Source organism: Pan troglodytes, chromosome 7, assembly GCF_028858775.2.
Source record: "Pan troglodytes isolate AG18354 chromosome 7, NHGRI_mPanTro3-v2.0_pri, whole genome shotgun sequence".
NCBI lineage: Eukaryota > Metazoa > Chordata > Mammalia > Primates > Hominidae > Pan > Pan troglodytes.
The window spans coordinates 109,267,565-109,288,280 of NC_072405.2; the positions used below are offsets into that span (position 1 = coordinate 109,267,565).

The window sequence follows — 20,716 nt, forward strand, 5'->3', positions numbered from 1 at the left end:
CGCCGACTTCTAACGTTTCTGTCTACTCCTTTCAGCTTCCGACTTCGACTCCTTACCTTAAAAGATGCTGGAGTCATATGTAACTCCAATTTTAATGAGCTATGTGAATCGCTACATCAAGAACTTAAAGCCGTCGGATCTACAGCTTTCACTATGGGGTGGAGACGTGGTACTCAGCAAGCTCGAGTTAAAGTTGGATGTGCTGGAACAGGTAAGCTATTTAGCTGTCATTAACTGGAAACAGTTTTCAGCTTGTTTAGACGGTAATCTGTTGGTTCCTAAGCTTTGACTTTATGCTGTAAAAACGTAACTTTTCTACTGATGTATTTTGAACTACCCTGAAACAAGAGGGCTTTATTTTACACTATTTTCTTTTTCTTTCTTTCTTTCTTTCTTTTTTTTTTTTTTTTTTTGAGATGGAGTCTCGCTCTGTCGCCCAGGCTGGAGTGCAGCTGCGTGATCTCGGCTCACTGCAACCTCCGCCTCCGGGACTCAGGCAGTTCTCCTGCCGTAGCCTCCCTAATAGCTGGGATTACAGGCGCGCACCACCACGCCTGGCTAATTTTTGTATTTTTAGTAGAGACGGGGTTTCACCATGTTGGCCAGGCTGGTCTCGAACTCCTGAGCTTAGGTGATCCGCCCGCCTCCGTCTCCCGAAGTGCTGGGATTATAGGCGTGAGCCACCGCGCCCGGCCTGCATAATTTTTAAAAATAGTTTGTTCCCAGTTTTGGTATATTAGAATGGGATTACTTAAAGTTGCTTTGACAGAAAGACGATTTCATTGTTCATGTCAGAATTGTTCGGTCTACTTACTCAATTTTCAAGCATTATGAATGTGCTAATTTATGTTGTCAAAATTCTGTATGAGCCTGGAAAACATCACATTCTTTCTCCTTTTTGGGCAATGGAAGGGTTTGAAAGCCAGCAGGAAGGGTGGCTGGCTTGTGGGGGTCGAGGAAAAAAAGACCAAAAAAAAAAAAAAAAAGAGCAGATTCAGATCATGAGGAAAGATGACATTTCCCACGGCATCCTCAGAGTGTTGAGTAGATACATTGAGAATGGCAGTAAAATTGGAAACTTCTTTATTAATCATTTTAGTTTCTTTTAACATGAGATTTGTCTGATGCAAAAGAACTGTAACTTCAAAGATCACATATTCATTAATTCATTTATTACATTTATTAGTAACATGCCAAGAAATTCTGTTAGGCTTGAGGATCTGTGCAAGCTCAGAAGAGTCAGAGACCAACTGCTTTTTAGGAGATAAGGGAAGACTTAATCTGACAGTGATGGTTATTTATAATTTTTAGTTATAGTCCACAGCCTCTTTTATTACTCTTTTATTAAGTCAATCTAGACTTAGCACTAAGAAATAATACTCCTGGCTGCTGCTTTTTCCTCTTCCCAAGGTTAGTTGAGTGGCTTAATATTTAATATTTTCATTTTATTTTATTTTTTAATGAGCACAAATCCCAAGTGTAACAGCTCAATTTTTTTTTTTTTTTTTTTTGAGACGGCGGAGTCTTGCTCTGTTGCCCAGGCTGGAGTGCAGTGGCACGATCTCGGCTCACTGCAAGCTCCATCTCCCGGGTTCATGCCATTCTCCTGACTCAGCCTCCTGAGTAGTTGGGACTACAGGTGCCCGCCACCATGCCTGGCTAATTTTTTGTATTTTTAGTAGAGATGGGGTTTCACCGTGTTAGCCAGGATGGTCTCGATCTCCTGACCTCATGATCTGCCCGCCTCAGCCTCCCAAAGTGCTGGGATTACAGGCATGAGCCACCGCGCCTGGCCAACAGCTCAATTTTAAAATGTTTTACACCTGTGCAACTACTGTCCAATAAAAAAATGGAATGTTTCCAGCACCCCAAAAGGCTCACCTGTTTTTGTAAGTACTCCAGGCCGGGCGCGGTGGTTCACGCTTGTAACCCCAGCACTTTGGGAGGCCAAAGCAGGCAGATCATGAGGTCAGGAGTTCGAGACCAGCCTAGCCAACATGGTGAAACCCTGTCTCTACTAAAAATACAAAAAATTAGCTGGGCTTGGTGGCATGCGCCTGTAATCCCAGTTATTTGGGAGACTGAGGCAGGAGAATTGCTTGAACCCGGGAGGTGGAGGTTGCAGTGAGCCGAGATCATGCCACTGCACTCCAGCCTGGGTGACAGAGTGAGACTCCATCTGGGGCAGGGGAACGTACTCCCCACTCCTAAAAGAGGCGACTGGTAATCTGACTTCTGTCAACATAGATAAGTTTTACCTGGTTTTGAACCTCAAAAAAATTGGAATCATTTATGTTTGGCTTTTTTCTTTCAACCTTTCTAAGATTAACCCATGTTGTTAGAAGAGTTTGTTTTTCGTATTGTCAGTACTATTCCATTGCATAAAGATTCCACAATTTACTTACTCATTCTCCTGTTGATGGACACTTGGGTTTGTAATATTTTTGGCTGGTGAAGAAAGCTTCCATAAACATTCCAGTACATCTATCTTGGTAACATAAGTATTAATTTCTCTTAGGTGTATACCTAGAAGGTAGACCTGTGTTTAGCCTGTGTTTTCATTTCATATTGCCAAATAGTCTTCCAAAGTGGTTATATCAATTCCAGTCTTACCAACAACTTATAAGCATTCCAGGTATTTCACATTTTTGCTACTACTTGTTATGTTTGTTATTTTAATGTTAGCCTTTCTAGTGGGTGTGTAGTGATAACCTCATTGTAATTTTAACTTGTATTTTCCTAATGACTGGTTATGTTTTTATATTCTTATTGGCCATTTAGCTATCTTTTTTTTGTGTGTGTGTGAAGTCTAAGTCTTTTTTCCTTTTTTAAAAATTGAGTTTTCTGTCTTATTGATATATAGGAATTCTTTTTTTTTTTTTTTTTTTGAGACGGAGTCTCACTCTGTTGCCCAGGCTGGAGTGCAGTGGTGCGATCTCGGCTCACTGCAAGCTTCACCTCCCAGGTTCACACCATTCTCCTGCCTCAGCCTCCCGAGTAACTGGACTGCAGGCGCCCGCCACCATGCCCGGCTAGTTTTTTGTATTTTTAGTGGAGACAGGGTTTCACCATGTTAGCCAGGATGGTCTCGATTCCCTGACCTTGTGATCCTCCTGTCTCGGCCTCCCAAAGTGATGGGTTACAGGCATGAGCCACTGCGCCCGGCCAGGAATTCTTTATATATTTTGGAAATGAGTCCTTTGCCAGATAGATGTTTTGCAGTATTTACTCTCAGTTTGTGGCTTGTCTCTTTACTCATAAAGGTGTCTTGATGAATAAAAGTTAATAATCTTACTGAGGTCCAATTTATCAATCTTTTCCCTTGGGGTTAGGGTTTTTCTAGTCTTGTTTAAGAAATCTTAGCTTACACCAACATCGTGAAAATATTCTTTTATATTTCTTTTAGGAGCTTTATTGAATTCTATGATTCATCTCAAATTTTTTTTCTGCATATGAGTAATAGAGGTTAAGGTTAATTTTTTTCCATTGATAGTCAGTTGATCTATACCATTTGTTGAACTCTTCTTTCCCTACTCAATTACAGTAAGCCTTTGCTGTAAATCAGGTTGCCATATGTGTGTGGATTTGTTTCTGAACTCTTTATTCTATTGAGTGGTCTATTTGTCTATTCTTGTGTCACTCCATATGGTTACTGTAGCTTTTATAATAAGACTTGGTTGGTATCTCAGTGTAATTAGTACAACTTTGTTCTTTTCTCCTTCAAGATTGTCATAACTATTTTAGGTCCTTTGTATTTCCATATACATTTTATTTTTTTATTTTTTTTTTGAGACAGAGTCTCACTCTGTAGCCCAGGCTGGAGTGCAGTAGTGTGATCTCGGCTCACTGCAACCTCCACCTCCCTGTGGAGCAATTCTCCTGCTGCAGCCTCCATAGTAGCTGGGATTACAGGTGTGCACCACCACGCCTGGCTAACTTTTGTATTTTTAGTAGAGACGGGGTTTCACCATGTTGGCCAGGCTGGTCTCGAACTCCTGAGCTCAGGTGATCCACCCGCCTTGGCCTCCCAAAGTGCTGGATTACAGGCATGAGCCACCACGCCCAGCCTATCATATACATTTTAATTTCAACTTATAGCTTTTAGAATTAATTTCTAAAAAGGAAAGCTGTTAGTGTTTTTTGCTGAGATTACATTGAATCTATTGATCAATTTTGGATGAATTAACATATTAACATATTGAGCTGACATAGTTTTGAGTTTTTCAATTCATGTACAGAGCATTGCTTTTCATATTTTTAGGCCTTTAATTTCTCTCAGCAATGTTTTGAACTTTTTAGAGAAATTTTGCATGTATTTCATTAAATTTTACCTCTTTTTATGGATGTTTAAGTAGCATTTTAAAAACCTCTATTTTCTGGTTAGGTGTGGTGGCTCTGGCCTGTAATCAGTCACAGCACTTTGGGAGGCCAAGGTGGGTGGATCACTTGAGGTCAGGAGTTCGAGATCAGCCTGGCCAATATGGTAAAACCTTGTCTCTACTAAAAATACAAAAATTAGCCAGGTGTGGTGGCTCACGCCTGTAATCCCAGCTACTTGGGACGCTGAGGCACAAGAATCACTTGAACTGGGAAGGTGGAGGTTGCAGTAAGCTGAGATTGTGCCACTGGACTCCAGCCTGGGCGACAGAGTGAGACTTTGTCTCAAAAAGCAAACACAAAAAAACCTCTATTTTTAAATAATTTGTTACCAGTACAGGAAATAAAATCAATTTTAGTATGTCGACCTATCCAGTGGCCCAACTTGTCTAACAGTTTTTGGTAGGTTCTTTTGGATTGTCCATGTTCAATCATGTCACCTGCAAATAATGACAGTTTTACATCTTTCTATCCAATACTTGTATCTTTTATTTCATTTCATTTCATTATTGCAGTGGGCTAGGACCTTTTATATAATGTGGAGTAGAGGTCATGAGAATAGACATCCTTTTTTGTTTCTAATTTCAGTGGGAAAGTATTCAATGTTTTACTATTAAGTATGTTGTTAGCTATAAATAACCTTTACTGAGTTGAGATTCTTTTCTATTAATGATTTTCCAATGAGTTTTAAAAATCATAAATGAATGCTGAATTTGATCAAATATTACACTTAATGAGTTGATATATGATTTTTCTCTTTTATTTTGTTAATGTGGTAAATTACATTGTTTTCAAATCTAAACCTTGCATTCCTGGAATAAACCTGATTATATATTATCTTTTTTACATATTGTTGGATTCAATTTGTTAAATTTTGATTGATTTTGTTGTGTCTTTGCTTATAAGTGATACTAGCCTATGATTTTCCTTTCTCGTAATGTGATTACCTGGTTTTGAATGTCATATATATATATTGGCCTTATTGATTTATTTGTGAGGTATTCCCTCTTTTTATAATCTCTAACAGTTTATGTAAGATCAATGTTAGTGGTTTTTTTAAAATTGTGATAGAATATATATAATACAACATTTATCATCTTAAACTTTTTTTTTTTTTTTTTTTTTTGAGACAGAGTTTCACTCTTGTTGCCCAGGCTGAAGTGCAGTGGTGCGATCTTGGCTCACTGCAACCTCTACTTCCTGGGTTCAAATCATTTTCCTGCCTCAGCCTCCCAAGCAGCTGGCATTACAGGTGCCCACGACAACACCCAGCTAATTTTTCTGTATTTTTAGTAGCGATTGGGTTTCACCATGTTGGCCAGGCTGGTCTCAAACTCCTGACCTCACCCACCTTGGCCTCCCAAAGTGCTGGGCTTACGAGCATGAGCCATCATGCCTGGCCCATTTTAATCATTTTTAAATGTACGATTCTGTGGTATTACGTATGTTTACATTGTTGTGCAACCATCACTACTACTCATCTCTAGAATATTTTCGTCTTCCCAAACTAAAATTCTGTATCCATTAGACACTAACTCCCTATTTTCCCCTGTTCCCAGCCCCTTGCAACCACCATTCTACTTTATGACTGTATGAATTTGACTATTTTAAGTACTTCATATAAGTGGAATCATTCAGTGTTTGTTCTTTCGTTATTGGCATATTTCACTTAGCACAATGTCTCAAGAAGCTTATCCATGTTGTAGCATATGCCACTATGTCCTTTGTTTTTATGTCTAAATAATCTATTATATGTACATGCCACGTTTTGTTCATTCATTTATTCATTGATGGATAGTTGGGTTGCTTTCATCTTTTGGCTATAATGCTGATATGAAGGTAGGTGTACAAATATACCTGAGACTGTGCTTTTAATTTATTTGGGTATATACCCAGAAGTGGAATTGCTAGATCATGTGATAATTCTGTGTTTAATTTTTTGAGGAATCACCATACTGTTTTCCACAATGATTGCATTGTTTTACATTCCTACCAGCAATGTGCAAAGGTTTGAAGTGCTCCGTATCCTCACTAACACTTGTTGTTTTACGTGTTTTTTTTTTTTAAATATAGCTATCCTAATGGGTATGAAATGATATCTCAATGTGGTTTTAATTTGCATTTCTCAGATGATTAGTGATGTTGAGCCTCTTCTCATGTACTTATTAGCTATGTTTGTCTTCTTTGGAGAAATGCCTATTTGAGCCCTTTGCCCAATTTTGAATCGGGTTCTTTGTTTTTTGTTGTTGTTGAGTTATAGGAGTTCTTTATGTATTGTGGATATCAATCCCTTAGCAGATACATGATTTGCAGATATTTTCTCACATGCTGTCAGTGGCATCTTACTCTATAATAGTGTCCTTTGATGCACCAAAGTTTTTAATTTTGATGAAGTCCAACTTAGCTATTTTTCTCATTCATTGTCTGGATTTTTGCTGTCATATCCAAGAAATCATTGTCAAATCTAATGTCATGAAGGTTTTCTCCTATGTTTTCTTCTAATTTTTTTGTTCTTACATAGTATAAGGTAGTGTTGCAACCTTTCTCTCTTTTTTTAAAATGTGGATATTCAGTTTTCCCAACACCATTTGTTGACATCTGTACTTTCACATTGAATGGTCTTGGTACCTTTGTCAAAAATCATTTGACCATAGATGTGAGAGTTTATTTCTGGGCTCTCAATACTATTCCATTGAGTAATATGTCTGCCTTTATGATACTATCACACTGTTTGGATTATTGTAGCATCGTAGTGAGTTTCAGAATCAGGAAGTGTGAGATCACCAACTTCTCAGTTTTTTAAGTGTTAGGAAGAATTAAACATGAAGTCATCTGGGTAATGATGTAAACTTATAAACTGCTGGTTTAATTTAAGACATATAGGATCATTTAGACTTTTATTTCTGGTGTTGTCAGTTTTGGTGAGTTGTATCTTTCAAGGAATTTCCCTATTTCTTGAAAATTAGGGATCAGCAAACTGTGTCCCGGGCCTGCTTTTGTAAATACAGTTTTATTGAAACATAGCTATTCATTTTGTTTATTGTCTATAGCTGCTTTCGCCCTAAAACAGAAGGATTAAGTAGCTAGGACAGAGATTGAGTGGCTTGCAAAAGCCTAAAGTATTTACTGTCTCCCTCTGTACTGAAAAAGTTTGCTGTCCTGCTCTAAATCGTTATATGTAAGGAATAAAGTTGGTTTTTTTGTTGTTTACTTTTTTATTTTTTGAGCCAAAGTCTCACTGTGGCTGGGCACGGTGGCTCACGCCTGTAATCCCAGCACTTTGGGAGGCCGAGGGGGGTGGATCACGAGGTCAGGAGTTCGAGACCAGCCTGACCAAACTGGTGAAACCCTGTCTCTACTGAAAATACAAAAATTAGCTGGGCGTGGTGGCGGGCGCCTATAATCCCAGCTACTCAGGAGGCTGAGGCAGGAGAATTGCTTGAACCCAGGAGGTGGAGGTTGCAGTGAGCCGAGATCATGCCACTGCACTCCAGCCTGGGCAACAAAGCAAGACTCCATCTCAAAAAAAAAACAAAAACACAAAAAAACAAAGTCTCACTCTGTTGCACAGGCTGGAGTGCAGTGGCATGATCATAGTTCACTGCAGTCTTGACCTCCCAGGCTCAAGCTATCTTCCCACCTCTGCCCCCTCTGAGTGCCAGTGCCACCATGCCCGAATAATTTTTATACTTTTTGTAGAGACGAGGTCTCACGATGTTTCCCAGGCCAGTCTCAAACTCCTGGGCTCAAATGATCTTCCAACCTCAGCCTCCCAAAGTGTTGGGATTACAGGCGTGAGCCCCTTATGCCCAGGCTGGTGTTTATTATAAAGCTGCCTGATTTACAAAAATGTATCTGTAGGATCTGCTGTGATATCTTCTTTTCATGTCTGATGCTCGTAATTTGTGTTTTTTTCATCAATATTGCTAGGGTCTTATTAATTTTATTAATATTTTCAAAGAACTAATTTTTGTTTTGTTGATTCTTTTTTGAATTGTACTTGTGCTTTCTTTGTCATTTATTTTTGTTCTTATTTTTATAATTTCTTTCACTTTTTTTGGATTTGATTTACTTTTCTTTTTTCTAGTTTCCTGAGTTGGAAACTTAAGTCATTGCTTTTTTTCAGTCTTTTTCTACTCAAATATATATATATAATGCTATAATTTTTTTCTCTAACCATATATTTAGCACTATCATGTGGGATTTCATGTTGTCTTTTCATTAAGTTAAAAAAATTTTATAATTTCCATTTTGATTTCTTTGATTATTGGGTTATTATTTGGCTTACTTAGAAGTATATTGCTTAATTTCCAAACATTTAGGAATTTATTAATTATCTTTCTGTTACTGATATCTAATTTAATTCCACTGTGGTCAGCAGCACATTGTCTGTATGATTTTAATTTATTAAAATGTATAAATATATAGTCTGTTTTTGTAAGTGTTTCATGTGCAATTGATAAAAAGTGTGTATTCTGCACTTGTTGCTGTAGCATTCTGTAAATATCACTTACCAGAAATTGGTCATTAGAGTTCTTCAAATCTTGTAAATCCATATGGATTTTCATTGTTTGCTTATTCTGTCAGTTACTAGATGATGAGGTATGTCTGGAGATATGGAGATTGTGAATTTGTGTATTTCTCATTTTTAGTTTTGTTAGTTTTCACTTTATATATCTTAAAGTTATGTTATTAAGTGTATACAGATTTAGTATCATGAATCTCATTGTTTAATATACTTGAAAAAAATCATTCTGAAAAGTGTCCCTCTTTTTTTTCTTTTTGGTATTGTGGTCCCTCTTTTTCCTTGTTTTGGGTTGGGTTTGATTTTGTTTTTCTACTCTCAAGGTGGACATTTTAGGTTATTGATTTGAGATCTCTCTCTTTTCTTTTCTTTTTCTTTTGGACAAGGCCTTGCCCTGTTGCCCAGGCTAGAGTGCAGTGTTGATCATTGCTCACTGCAGCTTCGACCACATGGGCTCAGGTGATTCTCTTGCCTCAGCCTCCCAAGTAGCTAGGACCACATACATATGCCACCATTAACCATCTCTCCTGCTTGCCCCTCCCACCCCTTCTACCCTTCCCAGCCTCTGGTCCAGCTGTAATTTTGTATCTGTTAATAAACATCTTCCTAGTCCCCATTTTTTCTTTACCTTCCTAGTATCTAGTAACCACTGTTATACTCTCTACTTCTATGATATCAACTTTTTCAGCCCTATGTATGAGAATATGCAATATTTGTCTTTCTGTGCTTGACTTATTTCACATAACATAATGACCTTCATTTCCATTCATGTTGCTGCAAATGACAAGATTTTTTTTTTTGGCATAATAGTATTCCGTTGTGTGTACACACCACATTTTCTTTTCTTTCTTTCTTTTCTTTTTGTTTTTTGAGATGGAGTCTTGCTCTGTTGCTCAGGCTGGAGTGCAGTGGCGCAATCTTGGCTCACTGCAACCTCTGCCTCCTGGGTTCAAGCGATTCTTCTGCCTCAGCCTCCCAAGTAGCTGGGACTACAGGTGCATGCCATCACACCTGGCTAATTTTTGTATTTTTAGTAGAGACAGGGTTTCACCATATTGGCCAGGCTGGTCTCGAATGCCTGACCTCATGATCCGCCTGCCTTGGCCTCCCAAAGTGCTGGGATTACAGATGTGAGCCACTGCACCCAGCTTATACCACATTTTCTTTATTCGTCATTCCTTTGTAGATGGATAGTTAGGTTGATTCCATATCCTTGTATTGTATATAGAGCTGCAATAAACATGGAGGTACAAGATATCTCTGTCATACTAATTTTATTTGTATGTACACCCAGTAGTGGGATTGCTGGATTATATCTAGTTCTATTTTCAGCTTTTTAAGGAACTTCTGTGGTGTTTTTTATAATGGCTGTACTAATGTACGTTCCCACCAAAAGTGTGTAAGTGTTCTCTTTTCTTTATATCCTCAGCAGTATTTTGTTTGTTTGTTTGTTTGTTTGGGTAATAGCTATTCTAACTGATATGATACCTTATTGTGGTTTTTATTTCCATTTTCCCTGTGATTAGTGATGTTGAACATTTTTCATATACCTGTTGGCCATTTATGTGTCGCCTTTTGAGAAATGTCTACTCAGAGCAATTGCCTATTTTAAAATTGGAGTCTCTTTGTGCGTGTGTGTGAGAGCGTGTTTGTGTGTGCATGCGCACATGTGCGCTATTGAGTTGTTTGAGTTCCTTGTATATTATGGATATTAACCTCTTATAAAATACAATAAAATATTTGTCTAGACCAAAGTCCCAAAGCATTTTCTCTTATGTTTTCTTCTAGTAGTTCCATAGTTCCAGGAATTACATTTAAGTCTTTAGTCCATCTTGAGTTGATTTTTGTATATGGTAAGAGATCGGGATCTAGTGTCACTCTTTTGCTTATGGATATCCAGTTTTCATGGCACCATTGATTGGAGAGACTGTCCTTTCCCTAATGTGTGTTCTTCATGCCTTTGTTAAAAATCCATTGGCCATAAATATGTGGGTTTATTTTTGGTTTTGTTGTTCTGTTCTCCTGGTCTGTATGTCTGTTCTTATGCAAGTACCATGCTGTTTTGATTACTATAGCTTTGTAGTTTATTTTGAAGTCAGAAATTGTGATGCTTGCAGATTTGTTCTTTTGCTCAGAATTGCTTTGGTTATTCAGAGTCTAGTAGCCAAATACAAATTTTATCTTTGCTTGTTATGTATCTGTAAAGAATAGCATTGATAATTTAATAGGAATTGCATTGAATCTATAGATCTTTTTGGGTCATTTTAACAACAGTTTTTCCAATTCATGAACATGAGATGTCTTTCTAATTTCTTTGTGTCTTCCTCAATTTCTTTCACCAGTGTCCTGTCATTTTTTTTTGTAGAGATTTTTTACCTCCTTGGTTAAATTTATTCTAAGGTATTTTATTTTTTGTAGCTATTGGAAATGGGATCACTTTCTTGATTTCTTTTTCAGCTAGTTTGTTATCGTTGTATGGAAACACTACTGATTTTTGTAGATTTTGTATCCTGCAACTTTACTGAATTTATCAGTTCTAAGAGTTTTTTGATAGAGTCTTTAGGTATTTCTGCATATGAGATCTTGTCTTCTGCAAATAGGGACAGTTTGACTTTTTCTTTTCCAATTTTGATCCCTGTTTCAAAAATTTTTTTTCCCTTGCTTAATTACTCTGGCTGGGACTTCAGTACTATGTTGAATAAGGGTGGTGAAAATGGGCATTTTGTCTTTTTCCAGTTCTTAGAGGAAAAGCTTTTTGGCCCATTCTTGCATTCCTGGGATAAATCCCATTTAATTATGGTGTATAATCATTTTGCTGTGCTATTAGATTTGGTTTGCTAGTATTTTGTTGAGGATTTTGCATCTATGTTCATCAGGCATATTGTCTTGTTTTCTTTTTCTGTTGTTTCCTTGTTTGGTTTTGTTATTAGGGTAATACTGGCCTTGTAGAATGAGTTAGGAAGGATTTTCTATCCTTCAGTTTTTTGGAATAGTTTGATAAGAATTGGTATTCTTTTTCAAAAGTTTAGTGGAATTCAGTAGTGAAGCCATTCAGTCCCAGGCTTTTCTTTGTTGAGTGATTTTATTACTGATTCAATCTCATTACTCGATATTGGACTGTTCAGGTTTTCTGTTTCTTCTTGGTTCAATTTTGGTAGATTATATGTGTCCGGGAATTTATTTGTGTTCTCTAGGTATACTAATTTATTGGTGAATACTTGTTCATAATGGTCACTAATGATCCTTTGTATTTCTGTGGTTTGGTTTCTTTTTTTCTTAGTCTGTGTAATAGTTTGCTGATTTTGTTTATCTTTTCAAAAAACCAGCTTTTCATTTTGTTGATCCTTTGTATTGTTTGGTCTCTATTTCATTTATTTTGTTCTGATCCTCATAATATCTTTCCTTCTACTAATTTTGTGTTTGTTTTGTCCTTGCTTTTCTAGGTCCTTGACATGCATTGTTAGGTTGTTTATTTGAAATCTTTCAACTTCTTGATACAACTGTTTAATGCTAAAAACTGTTTGTACTGTTTTTGCTATATTCCGTAGGATTTGCTATGTTGTATTTCTATTTTCATTTGTTTCAAGAAATTTTAAAATTTCTTGTTTAATTTTTTATTGATCCATTGGTTGTTCAAGAACATGCTGTTTAATTTTCGTGTATTTGTACGGTTTCCAAAGTGTACTTGTTACCGATTTTTAGTTTTATTCTATTGTGGTTAGAAAAGAAACTTGATATGACTTGGACTTTTAAAATTTTTGGAGAATTTTTTTGTGTGCTAATGGCAAGAATGTATCCCGCAGCTGTTGTTCTGTAAATATCTGTTAGGTCTATTTGGTCTAAAGTGCAATTGAAATTTGATATTTTTGGCTGATTTTCTGCCAGCGATCTGTTCAATGCTATGAGTGGGGTGTTCAAGTCCCCAACTATTATTGTAATGGAGTCTATCTCTCTCTTTAGATCTAATAATATTTGCTTCATCTATCTGAGTGTTCTAGTAGTGAGTGTGTATATATTTATAGTTGTTATAGATGCTTGCCAAATTGACTTATTATTATATGATGACCTTCTTTGTCTCCTTATATAGTTTGTGACTTAAAGTGTATTTTTTCTGATATAAGGATAACTACTCCTATTCATTTTTGGTGGAACTTTTTTCATTTTAAGTTTATGTGTATGTTTACAGAAGTGAGTTTCTTATAGGCAGCATATAGTTGGGTCTTGTTTTATTATTATTTTTTTTCCCCCCGCTCCGAGACGGAGTCTCACTCTGTCACCCAGGCTGGAGTGCAGCGGTGCAATCTTGCTCACTGCAAACTCTGCCTCCCAGGTTCAAGTGATTCTCCCACCTCAGCCTCCTAAATTGCTGGGATTACAGGCACCCACCATCATGCCCAGCTAATTTTTGTATTTTTATGGAGATGGGGTTTCACCACGTTGGCCAGGCTGGTCTTAAAACTCCTGATCTCAGGTGATCTACCTGCCTCGGCCTCCCAAAATGCTGGGAGTACATGTGTGAGCCACTGTGGCCAGCCAGGTCTTGGTTTTGGTAATCCATTCATCCAGTTTATAGCTTTTAATTGAGGATTATAGTTTTTAATTTGGGGTTTTTATTTGTTTACATTCAAGGTTATTATTGATAGGTGAGGAATTTCTGTTGTCATTTTGCTAATTGCCTTTTTTTTAAAAAATATATATCCATTCTTCCTTCCTTACTTTCCTATTGTTTATCTTTGCAGTTTGGTGGTTTCTGTGGTGATAAGATTTACTTCTCTTTCTCATTTGTGAATCTGCTTCATCAGTGAGATTGACACTTCTTCATGTTTTCATGATGGTAGTTATAGTCTGTTCACTTTCAGTTCTAGGATTCCCTTAATCATTTCTTCTACATCTAGTCTAGTGGTGATAAATTACCTCATTTTTTGCTTCTCTGGGAGATTTTAGTTTTCCTTCATTTCTGAAGGGTAGTTTTACTAGATATGGTAATCTTGGCTCACAGTTTGTTTTCTTTCATCATTTTGAATATGGCATCCCATTGTCTCTTGGCCTATGTTTCTGCTGAGAAATCTGCTGTTAGTTTTATGGAGAGTCCCTGGTATGTTACTTCACACTTTTCCTATTTTTAAAATTCTCTTTGTGTTTGAATTTTGACAGTTTCACTATAATGTTCATCTTTTCTCAGTTTGACTATAATGTATCCTGAGAGGACCTTTTTGGGTTGAGTCTATTTGGGAAACTTTGAGCTTCCTGGACCTGGATGTTTATATTTCTTCCGTGACTTGAGATGTTTTCAGCAATTATTTATTTAAATAGGTTTTATATGCTTTGTCTGTTCTCTTCTTCTGGATCTCCAAAAATACATGCTTTTTTTTTTTTTTTACTTAATAGTATCCCATAGGCCCTGTAGGCGTTCTTCTCATTCTTTTTAATTATCTGTTGTTTTTTTTTGTTTTTTTTTTCCGGCTAACCTGGGTACAGCAGGACCTCAAAATAATGTTCAGCGTTGTTTAGTTATAATGTTGCTGAGACAAAAATGATTTCTGGTTAGGACCTCTGTCTTTATGGAGTTTGCTTGTTCTCCCCATGTCTGCATGGGTTTTCTCCGGATACTCTGGTTTCCTTCTGCTTCCCAAAGATGTGAATGTTTCGTTAACTGGTATGTCTAAATTGTCCCAGTATGAGTGAGTGAGTGTGTGTGTGTGTGTGTGTGTGTGTGTGTACCATGATGTAATGGTGTCCTGTCCAGAACTGGTTTCCACTTTTTACCCTGAGTGTCTGGATAGGCTTCAGCCACCTGTGACACTGAACTGGAATAAGCAGGTTGGAAAATGAATAATCACGTTACTATAAAATAAAAATGCGTAAAGTATATGATAATCATACAAATGCACAATATATTATGCGTTCAGAAAGCACTCAGTGATCTCACCATATTCATTTTTTTTTAACTGTGTGGCATTAGAGGATGCTCGTTTTCACTTTGCAAACATTTATTTCATGATTTCATTCATAACCATTGTGACTTCTGTCATTCGCCAATTCATAAATTTGGTAAATATTTATTAATCTTAATTTTATTAATTTAGTAGTGTAATAATTTGATACTAATTTAATAATTTTATTAATCTTTCTTAAATGTACATATAACCTACATCTATTTCAGTATTTGATATTAGAAGTGGTTTGACTCTTTACAATATTGGTGATGTTTTTGTGACTAGACATAGGCTGTAGGAACTTTTGTTTATATCAGTTAGCCTAGGTAAAATTAGTTTTGTTACATGTTGTTTCATTTAAATCACAGTTTCCAAGAACCCACTGATGATGTCAGGTGAAGATTTCCTGTATTTCAAAAGACTTATGTTCAAGTTCACAAATTCTTCTGCTTGATCTAGTGTATTGCTGAAGCTTTCAATTGTATTTTTTAATTTTATTCACTGACTTCTTCAATGCGAAGATTTCTGTTTGGTTCTTTTTTATGGCATATATCTGTTCGTTGAATTTCTCATTCAGATCATGAATTGTTTTTCTGATTTTGTTGAATTAACTATCTGTATTCTTTTGTATTTCACTGAGTTTCCTTAAGAAATTACTGTGAATTCTTTTCAGGTATTTTATAGGTTTGTCTTCCTTGGGGTATGTTATTAGAGAATTACTGTATTCCTTTGAGGTGTCATGTTTCCATGCCTTTTCGTGTTTCTTGTGTCCCTAGCTTGATATCTGTTTATCTAGAGGAACAACCACCTCTTCCAATTTTATGAAGTAGTTTTCATAGGAAAAAACTTTTTCCTGTAGATTTGACTTACAGTACTGGTTGAGTAGGGTGTTTAGGCTTTTTTCCTCATTGGGTGCAGTAGTGTAATTTCTATGTGATTTCTTCACCCGTCATCAATATCAGCATTTTCTGTGAGTGCCTCAGTGGGCTAGATTGTGGGTGTTTGTGGAGGCAGTGGTGTGGCTTTGCTTGGGGTGAGGAATGCTAGGCAGGCTGGTCCTTAGTCCCTGAGAAATGGCTGCTATTTCTCAGCTGCCATTTTCTGATTACAGTGTCCAAGGGATGTAGAGATGCCAGGGCTATTGAGCCCCAAGGCAGAATGCACTCCAGCAGTTGCTTCATTCTCCAAATGATATAGTACTGCAGCAACTTGGATCCTGAGGAATTCAGTGGATCAAATGCGAATTCTCTCTCTGGAGCAATCCAGCCTTATGGACCTCAGGTAGCTCCCTATACTGGACTCAGGGCTTGTGAGGACTGTGGAACTGCCCTGTAGCTTGGATTGCAAGTATCCACAGTGGTCATGGGGACTGCTGAGGATGTCTTGCTTAACTTTTCTCGTCAATAGGGAGTCCCTTCTGGCTCCAGGCTGATCTTGGCCAGGTGCTCTCCTTTCCCCTTTATGCTGACATGTGGAGTTTCTGTGCCTCAGAAGATCTTCATTACTTCCTGATGAGTTCCATTGTTCTCCCATAGACACTAAACTCAAACTGCTTTATTTGTTGTTTTGGTTTTTCTTTGTGGAGGAGATGAACATTGGGTACCATTTTGATTGAAGTTTTTAATCTGTTCACCTCTAATTTTTATTCATATGATTGGATTTACATTTATCATTTTGCTATTATTTTCTGTGTGCCTCATGTCTTTTTTGTTCCTCTGATACTTATTAATTTCTTTTGTAATAAATTGATATTTTTGATGTTCTATTTTAATTCCTTTATTGATTTTCAAATTGCTTTTGAATTACTTTCTTTCTTTCTTTCTTTTTTTTTTTGAGACAGAGTCTCGCTCTCTTACCCAGGCTGGAGTGCGGTGGCGCGATCTCAACTCACTGTAAGCTCCGCCTCCCGGGTTCACGCCATTCTCCTGCCTCAGCCTCCCGAGTAGCTGGAGCTACAGGTGCCCACCACCACGTCGGGCTATTTTTGTTTTTTTTTTTTTGTATTTTTAGTGGAGACAGGGTTTCACCATGTTAGCCAGGATGGTCTCGATCTCCTGACCTCGTGATCCACCTGCCTCAGCCTCCCAAAGTGCTGAGATTACAGGTGTGAGCCACTGTGCCTGGCCCGAATTATTTTCTTTGTGATTGCTTGGGGGATTATAATATGCATCTGATTTACTGCAAACTAGTTGAGATTATTGATAACTTTATTCCATTAAAATAGAGAACATTTCTGTACTATAGCTCCATTTTCTTCTGCTGCTTGTGCTGTTATTGTCACATATATTGCATCGTGTTAAAAGTTCAACTATACAATTTTATCATTATTGTTTTATGCAATTTCCTTTTAAACCAGAAGAACAAAGGAGAAAAAAGCATTTATACTGTCCTTTACTAGTCACCAACATAATTACCTGTATTGTTTTGTTGTGTGAATTTGTTGTGTGAAGTAGCTGTTGCTACTTCCTTTCAGCCTAATGAACTTCCTTTAATATTCTGCTAGGAATCAATTATCTTATTCTTTATTTGAGTATATTTTAATTTGCTTGCATTATTGAAGGATAATTTTGCTGGATATAGAATTCTTGGAGAAATTAGGTGTTAATCTACTAAAAGTTTCCTTGTACCTGAAAAATTGTTTTTGTCTTTCTGCTCTCAATATCTATATATTTTTTGTCCCTGGCTTTCTGCAGTTTGACTATGATATATTTGGATTTGAATTCACTGATTCTTTTGCCAATTCAAATCTGCTGCTGAGCCCTTCTAGTGAATTTTTTATTTTGTTGATTGTACTTTCAACTCCAAAATTTTCATTTTTTTTGTAATTTGTTTTTATTGACATTTTCTAATTGATGAATCACTGTTGTCATATGTTTCTTTAATTATTTGAATATGAGGCTGGGTGCGGTGGCTCACACCTGTCTGTAATCCCAGCACTTTGGGAGGCTGAGGTGGGTGGATCACTTGAGGTCAGGAGTTCAAGACCAGCCTGACCATCATGGTGAAACCGCATCTCTACTAAAAATACAAAAATTAGCTGGGTGTGGTGGTGGGTGCCTGTAATCTCAGCTATTCAGGAGGCTGAGGCAGGAAAATCATTTGAACCCGGGAGGCAGAGGTTGCAGTGAGCCGAGATCACGCCATTGCACTCCAGCCTGGGTGACAGGGTGAGACTCCATCTCAAAAAAAAAAATTATTTGTATATGGTTTCCCTTATTTCTTTGAACATATTTGGAATTGATGTTTTGAAGTCTTTGTGTACCAAGTCCTGTATTTGATCTCCTTCACAGATAGTTTGTTTCTATTGACTATTTTTATTTCTGTACACTTTGCATGTGTCATAGTTGTTTGTTGTAAATTGGACATTTTGTGTAATATATTGCAGCAGCTTTGGATTTTGATTTCTTCTCCCCCAGGAGATGGTTGTTGTTTCAGGATTATTTGTTTATTGACTTGCCTCGACTAATTTTGTGATGTCTGTTTCGTGTCCTTCTGATTTCTCTGCTCATTAAAACAAATTCTCTTTTCTATTTTTAAGCCTGGCATTGTAGGAATTTCGCTGGGTTACTATAACTTAGTCATCAGCCAGTGATTGTTTGGAGGTTGTTTAAACCTTTGAGCTAGTTAGGTATTTACTCTTTGGCATGGGATATATACATTTACTGAGTAATACTTTCAAAGTCAGGAGATTATAAGTCTGTTTTTTTTTTTTTTTAATTCTCTATGTTCATGAGGCCTCATGGTTAACTAGAAATGAGTAGCTTGCTAGTTACTGCCCTCTCTTTGTGGTTGCTTAGGGGATTATATCTGTGTATCTGGTGGAACAACAGATATACAGTCTTCTGAGTAAGTACTATCTTGCACATGCATACAACTTTCTAGACTACCAGTAATATATATGTGAGACCCTGGCAAGACCCTGTTGGGCTATATCATTTTCCAGATTTCTCTGTTAATTTTTGGGCTGGTTTGCTGTTTTGTTGCCTGACCCAAATTGTATTGTGACCCTATGCTAGCCTTACTCTTATTGCTGCTGAGCTGTCTGTTGTTTTTGACAACTTTGTCCTGTTTTGTCATTGCTTTTTGGGGAGAGGATTTGCCGAGCTCCTCGTTCAGCACTCTTGAAGTCTTGTTGCATGCGCGCGCGTGTGTGTGTGTTCCTGTAGTAACAAACATGTGACATAAAATTTGTCATTGAGACTGGGCATGGTAGCTCGTGCCTGCAATCCCAGCACTTTGAGAGGCTGAGATGGGAGGCTAGCTTGAAGCCCAGGAGTTGAAGACAAGACTGGGCAACATAGTGAGACTCATCTGTGCCAAAAAATAAAAAAATTGGTTGGGCATGGTGACGTGCATATAATCCTAGCTACTTGGCATGCTGAGGTGGGAGAGCCCAGGAGTTTGAGGTTTCAGTGAGCTGATTGTGCCACTGCACTCCAGCCTGGGTGACAGAGTTAGACCTTGTTTCTTAAAGAGAAATGACCATCTTAAGCACTTTTAAGTGTATACTATATTACTATTAATTATATGCACATCCTTGTGTAGCAGATCTTCAGAACTTTTTTGTCTTGTAAAACTGAAACTCTCTATCTATTGAACCAATGACTCCCTTTTTACCTTTCCCCTGCCCCAGCCCTTGACAACCACCAGTCTACTTTCTAAGAGTTTGACAATGTTAGATACCTTATATATGTGGAATCATACAGTATTTATCTTTTCGTAACTGGCTTATTTTATTTACCATAATGTCCTCATGTTTCATCCATGTTGTGGTATATTATGGGACTGGCTTATTTTTTTAAGGCTGAATAATATCCCATTGTATGTGTGTATTACATTTTGCTTATCCATTCATCCTAAAATGAGTATTAGAGTTGCTTTTACTTTACAGCTGTTGTGATTAATGCTGCTTTGAACATGGGTGTGTGAATATCTCCTTAAGATTTTCTTTTAAATTATTTTGGGTATATACCCAGAATTGGGGTTTCTGGATCATTGTAATTCTGTTTTTGATTTGTTGAGGAACCTCCATATTATGTTCTGTAGCAGTTGTACCATTTTATGTTTCCACTAAGAGTGTATAAGTATTCCATTTTCTCAACACTTACTATGTTTTTGATAATGGCCATTGTTATGGCTGAGAGATATCTCATTGTGGTTTTTTTATTTGCATTTCCCTAATGAGTAGTTATGCTGAGCTTCTTTTCATATACTTCTTGGCCATTTGTATATCTTTTTTGTGGACATGTCTCCAATTCCTTTGTCCATTTTAAAATAGAATTATTGTTATTTTGTTGTTGATTAGTCATAGGACTTGTTTATATATTCTAGATATTAGTACCTTATCAGATAGATGGTTTGCAAATATTTTTGTCCATTTCATAGGTTGTCTTTTTTACTCTTTTTCCTTTGTTGTGCAGAAGTTTTAAAATTTGATGTCTCATTTTTCTATTTTTGCTTTTGTTGCCTGTTATGTTCATTTTAAAAGTATCCCTTTTCTCTATTATTTTATAATACCTTACCTAGAATGAGATTTTTTAGATATATTCAACTCTGTTCTGAAATTCTTTGCTACTAATATCCTTTGCATTATCATAGATGTTCTGATTTTAGGGATGCATTTTACATGATGTATTAACTAAAAGTTATACATAAATAAAGTATTTTTAAGTTGTAGACATATATTTCAAGAAGGGAAAAGAATGAAAAGAAAATTCCTTTTTTGGTTATCTTAAGGAAGATCCATTTGTTATAACAATCATCATTTGTGTTTCACCTTTTACTATATATATATGTTGTTTATTTTTCTTTCCTCTGTGATTTTGAAATTGAAACTATCTTGCTTATAGTCAGATCATATGGCTCAAAATTCCATGTT

The 20,716-nt window shown here is 36.8% G+C and overlaps 1 protein-coding gene across 22 annotated transcripts in view; it reads left to right on the forward strand.

Moving 5' to 3' along the window:
- The window catches only part of VPS13B (vacuolar protein sorting 13 homolog B), an 861,798-nt gene that overhangs the window by 707 nt on the left and 840,375 nt on the right, over positions 1-20,716 (forward strand). For all 22 annotated transcript variants that reach the window (XR_010159293.1, XR_010159294.1, XM_054657406.2 and 19 more), the window contains exon 2: positions 36-211. Coding sequence is in view for 20 of the 22 variants with exons in the window: in XM_054657406.2 (XP_054513381.1) it covers positions 65-211 (147 nt within the window). In the remaining 2 variants the exon portion in view is untranslated. The remainder of the gene's footprint in view (positions 1-35; positions 212-20,716) is intronic.